The sequence below is a fragment of the Heterocephalus glaber genome, unplaced genomic scaffold (assembly GCF_053883595.1).
Source record: "Heterocephalus glaber isolate CG9 unplaced genomic scaffold, H.glaber_assembly_v1.0 deba00001550, whole genome shotgun sequence".
Taxonomy (NCBI): Eukaryota; Metazoa; Chordata; class Mammalia; order Rodentia; family Bathyergidae; genus Heterocephalus; species Heterocephalus glaber.
In genome coordinates, this window is record NW_028258343.1 from 18,671,655 (window position 1) to 18,687,187 (window position 15,533).

A 15,533-nucleotide genomic window follows, 5' to 3' on the forward strand; every position below is an offset into this window, starting at 1 on the left:
TGGAGACAGGATCTCACCATGTAGTTTAGGCTGGTCTCCAACTCACTAAATCCTCAAACTTGTAGCAATCTTCTTTTGTCAGCCTCCCAAATGTTGGGATTACAGATGTGTGCCACCACGCTTGGTAAATTTAATCTTTTAAAAACAACTGATGAAATTCTGAAGAGAATGTTATTTATTTCATAATGACTCTCCTCATCAATTCCATATTGCTCATTGGTACAATATGATTGTAAGACCAAAAGCCCTTTATATAGTTGCATCTAAGGCAGGAACAGCATGCAAAATATCAACACATTAGTAATCAAGTAGAATTTTTTTCCCTTTTGAGACAGGGCCTCAGTATGTATTCTAGGCTAGCCTTAACCACACAGTGGTCCTCCTGCCTCAGCCTCCTGAGTGCTGGGATCACAAGCGTATGCCACCGCACCCAGATAGGAGCCAATCCTAACTCTCTCTTGTCATTCACAGTATCATCCCTGCATCCCAGATCACTGAACATAATCTCACACTGAGAGATGTTTTCTGTAAAAGTGTAACTTGTATGCTGAAGCAGGATATTCAGTATGGTAAGGCTGAAGATGCCCAACGCGACTGCTCCACCAGAAGCCATAATCTGGTAAGAAATCCCGTACTTGTTTGGCCATCCACTCCCAAACTGAGCTGTATCTTTACTATTCTGACCCTCTTGGCTCTTCCTGCGGAGAGCACAATGTTCATGGCATCTTTCCCAAACGAGCCCTCTGCTTCCTGTCCTCCCCTCACTGCACTCTGAGGCGGATCCTGCACTCCTGGGGTCTCATGGGGCGCTGTGGGCGCTGCTCTGTCCACATCCGTGGGACCCAGCGCAGGGCGGCTCCTGGGGCAGGGCCCGGCCACTCACCTCCAGCCCTGTGTGCAAAGTGCACACGCATCACCTGCACAAGCCTAGCCGAGAGCGCACAGCCTCCCCTCCCTGACACGGAAGCGCACACAGAACTTTGGATGTGCACCATGAGGGTACAGCAGCAGCCTGCACTTAGGAGACAGGCAAGCACTCAACTACCTTCTAAGCCTGTGGGTAGGTGGATGCATGTGGCTCTGTAAGGCAAAGGCACCATCACTTCCATTTACCTAGGGATCAAATACAGCACAGAGCCAGGAGCCCACCAGAAAGCCCACGCGGTTCTAGCCTTCATCACCATGGCACTGGGCTCCCCCGCCTGGCAGCGGGGTTCAGAAAGAGCTTAGCACCCCAGTCCCGGTGGGAAAGCAGTGGCCTGGGCTGGGGAAGGCTGCGGAGATGGTGCCTGGTTCACGGGAGTCTGACGGAGGTGGCAGGAACCTCAGCACTGTTTGGGTCCGTTCCCTCGGCCCCACCCTTCTGCATGCGCACAGCAGTTTCCAGCCTGCTGCCAGGGCCACTGGTGTCCCATCACAGGTCGCTGAAGGTGTCTGCAGCCGCCATTCACGGAGGCACAGCAGAGACGGCACAGCGATAGTGTCAGAGGGTCTTCAGTTCCCTCGGCTTTCTGACTTTCTTTTTCTTTATGGTGAGCTTTCCACTCAAAATTATTTTATAATAAACCCAGCATCATAAGACAAAAGTAATCAGGGCTAAAATAATATCCATCTACACTTCAGAGAAGAAAACAAAGCATCCCCAGCTCCACACCGTGTAAGGCTCTGGCTGCAGCAACGGTGGTCATGCACTGCCTACTCACTCGCTCCTGCTGCGGTCAGGGCAGACTCAGGTGAGGAACACTGCTTGTCTGGAAATTTAACTGACAGTAAACACAACTCTTCTTAATAATTCAACCCAGAGGGGCCGGGTGGGGTGGTGCACACCTATAATCTCAGCATTGAGGCCAAGGCAGGAAGGTCTCCCTGAGCTCCTGGCCAGCCTGCAATACATAGACAAAGGCCAGCCTGAACTACAGAGCAAAACCCTGTCTCAGAAAAACTGGAAAAGGGCTGGGGATTTAGCTCAGTGGTTCCGGCACCTGCCTCGCAAGTGCAAGGTCTGGAGTTGGATCTCCGGTACCAAAGAAACCCCAAAAGATAATGGGAAATGAAAAATCCAACCTAGAAGAAAATATTATTCTTTTTTTTTTTTTTTTGATAATCAGGCTAAAGTTCTTTCAGAGAAACTATATCTTCTTTCATGAATTCATTAAGAACATGCATTGCTTCTCAGAAAAATAAGCCCAACAAGTATCTTTTACTGGTAGTAGCAGTTGTTAGTTTTTCTACTTTTCTGTTTTAATCTTTATATATTAAACTTTATCATAGCATTGACTTTTATTGTTTCTACTTCATTCATTTTTTTTTTAGGGTCCTGCTATGTAGCTCAGACTCCCCTTGAACTCACTATGTAGCCCAGGCTGGTCTAGAACTCATGGCAATCCTCCTGCCTCAGTCTCCTGAGCGCTGGGATTATCACGGGCACCACCATACCCAGCTCATTTTTCTATATTTTAAATTTACAGCTGACATTTTCCACCTTCCAGGTCTGCTCTACACAACCCCCTGCTTCTGCAAATGCCCTCACTTTTACATTGCCCTGCATTCTCACACCTCCCTTCCCGGGAAAGGACAGAACAGCTCTTACGATGGCAAGGCGTCCTTGATCTTCATGTGGGAGATGTCGTTGTACAGCGCGATGGACACGACCTCCTCCATCGGGCAGATGAGGCCGTACTCCTCGCAGCCGTTCTCGATCACCAGGGGGTCAGACTTGTGGGGGTCGAACATGATGTTGTTGGGGGTGACGATCATGACGCCTCCAACCACACCCTGCAGGACAGCGACAGACAGGGGTGCTGTCATTCACCCACACTGCCTTCCACGGACTCTGTGAGCCCTGGCTGCTGCCCCTCGCACTGCACAATCACAGCCCCGGGGCTCTCTGAGCGGTGGGAGCCACTGTCCTGGTGGGGACAGGCGCTGCAGGCCCCACAGCAGTCCGCATGTCTGATGAGCACGGGTGCTGAGCAAGAGTCAGAGCAAAGGGGCCTAGGACAGCCCTGGCCACGTGCTGCACGATGTCTGCAGGGCCCACATGCTGCAGCCCAGGGACGCAGCTGCACTGTGGAATCAAAAGCAGAAGACAGAAGCCTGGTGGCGCTTCAAGTCTGATGCCTGAGGTTTGGTCAGGTGAGTTGGCCTTTACTGGCTGGTGGCATATTATTTACCAGGGACAGAAGGATTCAGGTGGCTCCCTGTAATAAATAATTTCTTCTGATGCTCAGTGACTCTAAAAATCACCTTTGTCAACGTTTTTGTGTTCAGGCATTATTTTTGTTTGTGAAGTTACAAACACCTATCAATAACATATTTTCCTTCTAGGTGGAACCTGATATGAACTCTATTATGAGCACAGAATATTAGTACAGCTCCTTCAGAGGTTACAAGTGTGACTTTTTCTGTGTAAAACATCAACAACTAAAAAGCTAACAGCAGCCAACATTTGAATACTAGCATTAGTGGCAGCAGGATGAGAAATGACCATTTTTCAGATTAGGTGACGATGTCTTTACATGAATCATCTCTTTTAGCTACCACACCCTATTATATTTTATTACTGTTCTTATTTTATAGAAGAGAAAAATGACCCTCTGGGATTTAAATCCCTGGCCTGTGGTCTCAGTGAGTCTGATTCTGTTTGCTACGCCCTCGCCCTAAGAATTCCAGGTAAGAACTGAAAGGTTGGTGATAAATCCAAGGTCACAGGGAATCACCTTCCCGTTCATCACAGTTCCTGTGGCCGGTAACTGCGAGTCACTGAATGCTAGGGAGCAAACAGATGCTTGTCAAATCTTGAGTTGCAACTATGGGCAAGTATTTTACCGTAAACTTCCTTCCAGTGACTTACAGCCTTTAGTTTCTACAGATTCCACAAAAAATGACCGGCACCGCCATGTACCTTTCCATCAGTGAAGTAGCGACAATTCATTTTGAGAAATTTCACCACGCCTGGCTCATCTTCTTCCGAAGTAGATGACAAGACTCTTTCAATGGGTTTTAAGGCCTTTCTTGCTAAGTCAGCATCCTTATGAAAGCAAAAATTTCCAAAAATCAAATAAAAGCAATTTTTCAAAACAACTTGTATATATAAAACAAGCCATATAAGTTCTCCTTTAAGAATACTATTTAACTTAAATATAAAAATAGCCAAATGTACTTTGTCCTTCAAAAATATCACAAATATAGCAATAGGTATCCAAATCAATCTAAGATTTTTTTTTTTTTTTTGTCTTTTGAGATAGGATCTTGGTGTGTATTCCAGGCTGGCCTTGAACTCACTATGTAGTACAAGCTGTCCTCGAACTCACGACGATCCTCTTGCCTCAGCCTCCCAAGTGCTGGAATTACAGGCATGTGCCACCATTCCCAGTTAAGCTAAGATTTTTTTTTTTTACAAAGGTATATGTATGAACCCATAAAACAAGTTTCTTAAATGTCTTAGAAGATTACCTAAATAAAATAATTCATATTATTTCTGACTCAAGTTCTTTATTGTTTAGTTTTTGTTTTTTGGTACCGGGGATTGAACTTGGGACCCTGCACTTATGAGGCAGGCGATGGAACCACTGAGCTAAATCCCTGGCCCAGTTCTTTAAAAAAGGAAGGAGTACAAATAATCTGTGTACCTCGCCGGCAGTTTAACTTCACAGTTTTACCCAAGGCATGGGTTTTTATCTTTGAGATGGTTTTTCTCCTGAGAGGACGCATACTCTGGAGCAAAGACCAACTTACCTAACTCCCGCCCTGTGGGGGGATTGCAGGTGTAATCGTCAAAAGTAACATGTGGGCCGGGGATTTAGCTCAGTGGTTCCGCCGCCTGCCCCGCAAGCGCAAAGACCCGAGTTCGATTCCCGGTACCAAAAAGAACAGTAACATGTGGATTCTAATGCATGAGAACACATGTGTTCAGAACAAACCCGGGCACGGAGCACGGTGCATACGCACAGGCAGCTTGTCGTACTCGGCGTCCGATGACGAGGGAGAGACAGTAGCACCGGGGCTGGAGGAGGAGAGCCTCAAGGAACCGGAGGGAGAGCTGGCGTCTGGCACGAAGAGGACCTGAGGATGGGAGGAAGCGACTTGAGTGGGTCCAACAATCGGACAGACAGGGAGCTGCCACCTAGAGATGCCTCTGTGCTGTGTGGCACTCTGTGCAGGACCAAGACCTGGCTGATCTCACGGAGCTCGTAGCAACCGGGGTCATGGTGACGAATCCATAGAAGACACCCAGCCCTGCGGGCATGTGCAGCACAGCAGAGCCATGGGCCATGCCTACGGGGACCGGAAGGTGATGAGCCTGATGGCCAGTCATGTGAAGCAAGTGGGTCCAAGTGGCGTCTGGACCAAGCAGGAAGAGGAGGGGAGGAGGGAAGAGCCTTCCAGAGAAGGGGGCTCAGACAGGGTGAACATCCCTTATTGAAGTACTGCCTCGCCTCAGGCCGGAAGCATTTCAGATTCAGATCTGGGGGGTGGGGCGTTTGAAATATCTGCACAGACTTTACCTGGGGAACATCTCTAATTTTATAAAAATCCCAAATCCAGAATGTTTCCAATGCACTCAAACAGATTTGAGAGCGTTTCAGATTCTGGATTAGGGCTGCTCAACCTGTGGTGTATGAGAATAGAGGAGCAAAAAGTCTGGCACACTTCTAAATATAAAGCTGCACCAGGTAGGCAGGGAACGAATCCTGGCTTGGTTACTGCAAGGAGGCCTGAGTGCTGAAATAATAGGACCTTATACGATAAACTGCACCAGGTAACATCAGTGAAATACTCCCAGTGCTGTCTCCTCCACCACGGTCTGGATTCTATAAAAATTAAAATGCCCCAACAGGTTGTACAAAATACCTTCTTCTGCAAAGCATGGTTATAAAATGTTATTATGGCCGTGTCCTTCAACACTCTTTGAATGAGATATGCTATTTTGGCATATATCAAATATAATCCTAAAATGCTAACTTTTAATGCTGTAAAACAGGATTCAGAGCTAATCTCAGAATCAATACTGTTCTATCTCCTCTATGCAGTATTTGTGTTTTAACTTTCGTTACTTAAACCTCACTTCAATCCAGAAGAGACCTGAGACAAACACAAAAAGCACATTTACAAAAAAGCAAGAGGATGTAAGAGGAGGGTTACCACTGAAAACATGTGCTCGTCCTTAACAAACACTTGCTGCGAAAGGAACACAGAGAGCCCTGAGTTCCCCAAAGCTGAGGCAGAGGGTCAGGCACTGGAGCTTAGCAGGATTCAATCTCCATAAGACGCAAGCAAATGCATTTCCCAGAAGGACTGGTATTCTCTCTCCCGGAGCCCCAGGAAAAGGAGTCTCCTGGCTGAACTCTTTCTTTTTCCTGATGATAACATGAAAAGTACATACGATGACCAGATCTGGAAGACTGCCCCAGCCCCCCAGTACTGGGGGTTGAATCCTGGGCCGCACTCAGGCTAGGAGTTCTTTACAACGTCTTCAATAAAGCCAACAGCAAAGGCAAGAGTTTAGAGTTCTACAAAGTCTAGAGTTCATCTACAAAGGAACGATGGTTGACATTTCCCCCAAACAATTCTTATTTTTTTTGCACCTGAACTCTTTAAAGTACAAGCCACAGAGACTGAGGTTCAATTATCACACACATTTGAAATGCTGAGTCGAGGGGACAAAGTCTTGTCTAAACAGCTAATTGCACTGCAGCCAGAGGGGACACGTGAGAGTTGGAAGGTCACCAGGACACGTGCTACCTCGTGCTCCCTGAACCCGGGTGTGGCCTGGGTCACAGCAAGGCTGAGGTTTTCCTGCTGGCCCCGGAAAAGAATTCTGTGTTCACTCCCACACATGGCCAAAGGGGCCCTTGGGGTCCTAAAGTTCTTTACCATAAAGCAAAGCTGCCATTTAAACATGGAAAACAACCGTATATGTGGCCGAGGTACGGCAGGAATATCAACACATCTTCAAGTACACACCCACTGGTAACTTTTGAGTGTGTTCAGGATAAATTACTTGTCAGTGTACATTTTTTGTGCATGTCCTCAAGTTTGATGTTTCAGAGCAAACTCAGAACCTTCTGAAAAACATTTCATTCTCTGTAATTTTTTAAAGTCTGTCTGATCTTTAAAAATTTTTTATTTTGAAACAACAAAACTCTAGAGTAAGACTGTGCTGGTGCCCACGTAACCTCCTCTGGAAATCACCTGCTATGTGGTCATTGACCCTTCCAGACCAGTTCTTCCTACCGCAAGGTGATCATCAGATCAGTCTCTAGAAAGGCAAGCATCGAACTTTCTGGTCCCAAAGCAGATCAAACCAGCTTTGATTTATGAGATCTACTGAGATGAGTGTGCATCTGCCTTCTCCAGGCACCGAGACAGTATTTAAAAATCCTTGAAAGCAAAAGATGATCTCTGTTTTAAAGCTCCTCAATCTACTTTATTCTTCTTAATTTCTTATCTCTGCCAGGAAAAAAAATGAGCAGAGACAGGTTTGAGACATCACCTAGCTGTTTGGTTCTGTAAGGGCTGCAACACCTTGATAGAGGCTGGTGAGATGTGAAATTATACGGCCCAAGCCCTAACTGCAGAGATTAGGGAAACTAAGATCCAAAAAAGGAAGTGACTTGCTGTACAGGTCAAACTGCTAATACAAGACCAAGTGGAAGCAAAGTTTGTGGGCTCCTATTTCTGGTATTTTCAACAATATCACATGCACATTAAAGCAGTCTTTGAATTCCTCTTGGCTACTGAACTTTACTGTTGTTCCAATCAACCATTTTGTTTATGGACAGAGTATCCCCTAAGCTATTTTACTATGTTCCGATGACCGTAATCTTTGGATTTGAATTCTAAATACATGCCTAATGTTCTCTTCTGTGTGTCAACTACATGGTATGCAACAGTACTGGAAATTATAAAGTGAGCCCAAAATAAAAAGATTAACATCTGTTTTCTTAGAGATGAAAATTCATTAATTTTTAAAGTGCTTTAATGAAGATTCTACCCCCCACTCCCATTACCTGGTACTGGCAGGATACTAATTTCTCTTTTCATAAACACTAACTGGCAAACAACACAACCAACTGGCCAACTTGTGGGCCTGCTGGGCTCATGTGCTGTCCTTGAAAGAAAATGCAAACAGTATGAACACTGCCTGAATGAAGTTCAGCGTAAAAGTCACATTCTTTATCCTGAAAGGACTAAATGTCACCACCATGTCCACATTCACAAAGATGCTTTAGTAAGGCAGAAATGGAACCCAAATGTGCTCATGGGAACCAAGGACATCCATGGATGAGACTGGATACTTGGAATCTCCTAAGCACTTTTAATGACTGGACCACTGAAATTTACAGGCTGAATGTAGTTTTAGAGTGAAAATGCCAGACTATCTTATCGTGTAGAAGGAACTGAAAAAAAAAATTTACTGGATTAACCTAATCTGGCAACATTAGATATCTGTCAATTTCATTCAGTTTAATAAAGTAAGTACTAAAAACCTGGAAAAAATTGGGATAACCTTTTCTGATGGTCCTGCTAAATGTCTTTGTCTTTGGCCAGGATGACCATTCTTGTTATGGTATCAAACGGAGACATAACTTACCAAAAATTTGCCTAATTTAAAATAAAGCAGGGGCCGGGTATTTAGCTCAGTGGTTCTGTCGCCTTACTTATGTAGTAAGCCCAACTTACTACATGAGCTAATGACAATGATAAGGAACTGTGTGAATCATTTGCAAAGTATTAATCTCTGACCAGTTCTTAGGTATCAGGATGCATTCTGAATTCTTGGGTCTATAGAGATGAAAGATTGAACCAATCACATTATCATTGATGATAATCCTGTGACACAAATAGTAAAACATTTAGTATGGTGATAAAAGACAAATGGAAAATTTCTAAAGTGATCTTCAGTAGGAAAGTAATTACCTGGCCTGGAACAATAGTGTGTGTGAACAGTTTATTCAGTTCCACTAATTTATTGGGAGTGATGTTAAACTTCAGAGCTATGGAGTTTAGGGTGTCCTGGCTTCCAGCCTAGAAAAATCAAAAAACAAGATTCAACATGTGAAGGCAAAAAAATCTTTTTGATAGACAGCATTAATCTATTTAAGATCAGAGTGAAAGAAAAAGTAATAGTTCCATCCAGATATACTATGAAAGACAGCACATTCTCAGTTCTTCATAAAACTGTGTACAAGTCTTAAATATAATTTATTTCTAGGCTCCCTCATCTTCAAATTTCACTGTGCATTAACAGATTTCTAATTTTACTTTGGTACAATTTAGATCTATAGAGGTTCTGGAGGTCTCATAGAAAACTGTAAGGAAAAAAGAAAAAAACCCCACACAAACAAACCCACCCATAGGGAAAGAGGGGCTCCTCTCTCGTGTGGATTTCTGGCTGTTCTCTCTTTCTTCAGTGCTCTACCCTCAGGACAGTGGCCCACTAAGGGTGGTTTCTCGGGCACATTTAAGAAACTGCCAGGTGAATACTGTGGAGGGCTAGGCACTCTGGAAGAAATTCAGATGAGCCACCAAGAAAACTGTACATTGTCTTTAACAATTTTTTGTGGCCAACCACATGGGTGTTATTCTAAACCTACACAATTTGTGACATATGTTCCAGATGCACACTTCCCTTTTCTCCTCTGCAGGAGAAGAAAGTGGGCAGTGAGAAAATGGGAAGCTTCACAGTAAAAAACAATCTCCCCAGACAGCCCCCACCCAGAGCCACAGACTTGTGGGAGGTCTCTGCAGTGAATGTCACTGAGAAGTTCCCATCTGGCCCCCGGGCCGAGAGGGTGGCGGACCCTGTAAACAGAGCTGACTCTGAGACAAACCCACGTGGCAGTTTGAAGCGGCTGAGAGAGGAAGTGGAATGGTGAGAAGGCAGAGGTGCAGAAGCAGAATTAAACACTCACTGCCCCTGGAATGAAAACCCCATCAACTAGTGAACTACCTCAGATTAATCAAAAGTTGTATACTACAGATCACACTAAACAGTGTGAAATCTTTTCAGCAACAAATTAGGGGATCCATCCATGATCTCCACTGCAAATCTAACTCAACCCCTTGCAAAATCATTTCTACCACAAATGAACAAAAAAAATCTTTATTGTTAGATATTTATATATAATATATTCAACTCCAGTTACTTTCAAGGTTTAGAGTCAGTACAAGATTGAAACTCACAACCCAGACTCTAGAGCCAGATTGCTGGATTGAGCTCCCACCTAGCCACCTGTTGGCTGCACAACTTTGGGCATCTGCTTCACTTCTCTGGGTCTTTTTCTCCACCCCTCAAACAGAGATCCATCACCACAATATCTGCTTCACAGCTCTAATTTCATTTCATGGTATGTGACCAATAAATTTGCTTCATTTATGAGTAAAGCTTGTAAAAGATTCTGTGTATAACGTGTTCACTGAATGAGAAAACGTTAACTAAGCAGAGTTATTGCATAAAGATGAAGTATACATATAGAACTGGGCCACAAACACCCAGGAAGGGATGAGTCCAACTAAACCAGAATGCTCAAACATCCACGCTTAAGGTCCAGTATAAACACCAGTAAATGGTAGCACGACAGGGCCAGGGATTTAGCTCAGGGGTTCCAGCGCCTGCCTTGCAAGTGCAAGGTCCCGAGTTCGATCCCTGGTACCAAAAAAAACCACAAAAAAAAATGCTAGCACAATATTATGAGAGTCACCTTTTATTCTAATGACAAGTACAAAAATAACTTGCCAAGCACTGGGCATGGTGGCACACAATCTGTAATCCCAGCACTCAGGAGGCTGAGGCAGGAGGATTGTTGTGAGTTCAAGGCCACCCTGAGCTACACAGCAAGTTTGAGGCCAGCCTGAACTACATAGTGAGACCCTGTCTCAAAATTAAAAAAAAAAAAAGACAAATACAATTAATTAATACACATATATCAACCGGGTAGGCACATCTGCATTATTAATCTGACACTTATTTCTATTTGTTAATTTGTGGGTTGGTTTTTACTCTTATTTCATTATTTGTTATATGGTGTGAAGCAAATTCTGCAGGGGCTTGTGAATCATACTGCTGGATACACACAAGTTTTAAGGATTATGGCTGTAGTTTTTCATAAATGATAAATCATTTAATCCAGTACTTCCTAGCACATATTTTGAGGCATGGTAGCATGCTTGGAGTTATAAGGATCAATAACATATCTAGGTAACGTGAGACAGAATCCACAAATCCTTCCTGGAGATGACTGGGTCTATTATCTCCAGGAAGAGCCCACAGAGCTCCACAGTATACTGAGCATAAATGCCGGGGCCAGGCTTTTCACTGTGACTCTGGAAGGCTTGCAGATTAACAAAGGAAACATCGCAGGGGATGACGTCTCGCTGCTTGCCCTGTACAGGGGCTGACAGGCCATGGAAACAGTGAGTGTAAAATAAATATACATCGGGAAAACCCAAGCAGGCAATGGCACTTGCACTGAGCTTCTTAGAAGTCAAAGAGAATACTCAACAGTGCTAGCACAGAGTGAATCAAAACAGACCAATACGTGCGTTCCCACTTTATGCCAATCTCGCTTTATAAACATGATCTTGCTCCTGACCTCCAGGAGCTCCTGGTACAGACAGCAAGAGGAGTACACGACACAGTGTGGAGTTGCAGCGACATACGCAACAGCATCATTCATCTATCGACTCACTCACAGGACACTGTAACCTGGAAGGTGCCCAGAATACAGCACAGAAACGGTCTCGTCGTTCTCCACAGATGTAAGAATTTAGGGATGAAATAAGACATTCAAATAACAACACACTAATAAAAAATGTCAAAAATTATGTAAAGGAACGTGAGTGTATGAGGGAATATAATGAAGGGATCCGGCTCGACTTGCTGATGGTTACAGGAAATAGGAAAGAACATGGAAAGATGTCAGGCATCTGCCTTGCATCGATATATGAATGACAAAGCCACTGCTTCCTGACAGGACCAAGCACAGAGAACCAAGTGGGTATGTTGAGTGGGCACTGAGGACATGGCTCTGGGTTTCAGAAAGCATGGCAGAGATGGAGACCTAAGATGGCAGCCCTGGTCATAACCGGGCCAACTCAAGTCACCAAAGTGGAGGAACACAGCTACTGCACATGCCTGACTGAAACAGCCCTGTGTTGAGGAAGGTCGTCTTCTGCAACCCAGCTTCAGGTGGGCAGCACTGGAGTGGTGAGAAAGGGGACACCCACCATGCCAGCCAGGTCAGCACAAGTACTGTTGGCGCTCAGCAGGGGACAGCTGTAGCCAGAGACCTCACATGCACCCCCAAGTCACTGGTTCACACAAGTACGTCCAGGGAGAACAGAGGGAGAAAGAGAAAGGACCTGGAACACATCTCACGACGTTTCATTATTCAAGCATAAACACAGCTAAGGGGCAAAACGGGTCAGGGAGAAATGTGCTATCAATCCAGCAGTACTGATGAAGGTCCCTGCCATCCTGCTTGTACTTACGGTGTATTCCATGGTTCCGTGGGGCTTCTGAACCACCATCTTCTTCTCCTTTTTATCATGTGTCTTGTTTTGATTGTCATCTAAAGAATAAGTTGCACATAAATGAATAATATCATTTTCAGAAATTTAAGAGTGACTAAATCTACATTATAAGAAAATCCATGACCAAACTGACTTAAAAATGGCAATAACAGAAAAATGGACACAGGGCACACATAGACCATGCTTATAAAAGCAGACCAGTTACCAATGAATATCTGAGTAAATGCTTAGCACTAACTCTAGTGGAATAATACAAATAGAGAAATGAAGTAATATGCTCTAGAGTTACTAACACCAGAGTTTAAATGGTAATGTGTAATGATGATGAAGCTAGAGTAAAATAAACATGATCGCTGCATAAAGGACGCATCACGTTAGTCAGGTCAGCCCTTCCACAAAGTGATTTGGCAATATGCAGGAACAGCCATAAAAATGGTCCTTCTCTGAATCAGTATTCCCTCTCTTAAGAATTTATTCTAAGGGTAAATTCCAAAGAAGAAAAATGGAACATCTTACAAACTTGGTTATTGAAATACTATTTATAATAATAAAAACTGGCAAAGACCACTTCATCCAACAACATATTAAGAGGGGCCATAGATCAGCTCTTTCTGTAATGCACAATCACTGGTAGTGGCATACACTTCAACCTAGTGGTTAAATACATCTTGATATATTAATCCAGACATCAAAAACCAGAGAGACCTATCACAATGGGTAAAACACTTAAATGACTCAAAGTTTACAAAAAGGTGGATTAGCCAAGAAAAGATTATCTTGCATGTAAGCAGAAAGATGCAAACTCACACCAAGTATCATTTTACACCTATAGCCTGGGAATATCAGAAAGCTGGACATCCCAGTGTTGGTAGAAGCATGAACTGCTGCTAGCAGTGCAAATCAGTGCAGTCATTCAGCAAATGAAGCTTACACAGCCTGTACACCTGTGACCAGTTTAACTCTGTGTCCCCTGTGGCAGTGGGGGACTGGGAGGCAAGGAGAATGCAACAGATATGCTCTGGGATTCCTGGCAGTGATTAGAAATAATAAGCGAGATGCACACCCAGCAGTAAGTTCAGATGGAGAGAAACAGGACATACAAAACAGTTTCATTTATACACATCTAAAACAGATGGGCACTGAGCAACCACAAACATCTTTCAAAGGCACATAAAAAGAAAAGCCTGTCCCACTGGGCATCAGAATGACCTGGGGTGGGGAGCGAAATGGGTGTGGGAATGAGGACAGGGGCGAATTAAGGAACTTTTAAAGATTTCTTTTGTATCACTTGAAATTAAAAACCAAAAGGAAAAAATAAAGAAGCTATCACAAGAGTCCTGTTCTAGTCATTTATGTTCACATTAGGACTACTCATAAAACAGAGACCCTGCAAGCTCTTTAGATGACAATGTCCTCCCTGCCTGCAAGCGGCCACATCTAAATTATTCAGAAGATGGAACTAATAACCATCATTTCTAGATCTTTCTTCAAGAAAGTTCTACACAGCCTATATTAAACACAACCCAATCACAGTATTTTATGTCTTATAACAACTGCAAAAACTGGATTGCTTAGTTCCTGGCAGATAGGCAATGAAAGATTAACAACACTCTTTCTTTTTTTTCTAATTCTGAAGAATCAGAAAAATGGAAACTGCTGGCTTTTGCTTTGCATCCATGGAAGATGGAGAGCCCAGGATGAGCTTTCTCAATCCATTCTTCCAGAAGTTCCTTTGGGCGTTCTGTTAAATATTGTTTACCCCTTTCACTCATCTCCTGTCTTTGGGACATACTCTGTCCTTACTGGCATCAGGAACAGCTGTCAGCTTAGGTCCTCCTACTTTCAGAACAGGCTTTTTCCAAGCTTTAGAGAGCACTTCCCATTTCTAGGTCCCAAGCTATGCTTTCCACCTGTGGCAGCATCGGGTCCACATGTTCCCATAAGCTACCCACAGGAGAACACAAACACCAACTTGTGCAACTGCATACTGTCCAGCTGCCAAAGAAAAACGAGTGCCATTGAATCTTTCAGGATGAGCATAGTATGTACACCTGAATTAGTACAAAACTTTAATTACCTTCCATGGAATAGGTGGTAGGCCAGAAAAAAGCATTTCATATTACTAAAAGAAAAACACAGCCCTCCCTCCAGAGTGTGAGATTTTGCGATCTTTGGGGTAAAGACCACAGCACACCCATGTTTGGGCTGTAACACGATGCCCAGTACATATGGCCGATTGAGCTTCCCGGGACAGAGCAGTGAGCCTGGAGTCTGACTGTGGGCAGTCCTTCTCACCAAGATAACACGAGCAGGACACACACACCCGGCAAAGTCACAAATGGAACACTATGCTTTGCAGCTGGTTCAAAAGAGAAAGCAGAGAAATTGGCAAATTGCAACTGCATCAAATTTAATTGCCTACATATTCAACACAAGGCAAGGTTTCATATTGCTTCCTGCATGTTTCTGCAGTGAGGCGTGAAGACAGCCCGATCCACGTGTCTGTGAGGGAATCCCGTCTTCCCAAGGCAGCACCCGGTCCACCAAGCAACAGGAGAGCCAGGAGGGGTGCGAGCTACTGCAGCAAGGGATCATTTTACTGTGCTCTGGGATGCGCATCCAACTCCAGTCTTTGAGGCGAGGAGCCATGATGATACCCAAGGATGCTGCAGCCTTCCAGTAACCTGACACTCATGTCCAGCCTCAGGCTGGTTCCAGACCTGCACGTTCATCTTCCGGCTCACAGGAGTTGGCAGCTAGTGCTAGAGCAGAAGCTGGCTGAGTTCTCTGTAGAAATTATTTTGAGCAAAGCACCCGAGTCTCTTACCTGCTCAACCTATGAAGAAACTCCTCAAAGTCAGCTTTTCCCAATCCAATTTTGTAACAAAACTGCCAAAAAACCCTGGAATAATAGAATGAACCTTTCCCATCTGGTGAGAACTGAACGGGGAGGAGAAGTGGGCATCCGTGTTCCCCAGAGGACCTAGGTGCCCCCA

At 44.3% G+C, this 15,533-nt stretch overlaps 1 protein-coding gene across 10 annotated transcripts in view; it reads right to left on the minus strand.

Annotated features, from left to right (window-relative positions):
• Positions 1-15,533, minus strand: part of Ncoa7 (nuclear receptor coactivator 7) — a 149,760-nt gene that overhangs the window by 41,285 nt on the left and 92,942 nt on the right. For 9 of the 10 annotated variants that reach the window (XM_004845938.3, XM_021259196.2, XM_021259200.2 and 6 more), the window contains 5 exons: positions 12,496-12,575; positions 8,923-9,030; positions 4,951-5,064; positions 3,905-4,030; positions 2,591-2,775 (listed from right to left, as the gene is read on the minus strand). In XM_004845938.3, coding sequence (XP_004845995.2) covers positions 2,591-2,775; positions 3,905-4,030; positions 4,951-5,064; positions 8,923-9,030; positions 12,496-12,575 — 613 coding nt within the window. The remainder of the gene's footprint in view (positions 1-2,590; positions 2,776-3,904; positions 4,031-4,950; positions 5,065-8,922; positions 9,031-12,495; positions 12,576-15,533) is intronic. The other variant, XM_087190150.1, reaches the window with a different exon arrangement.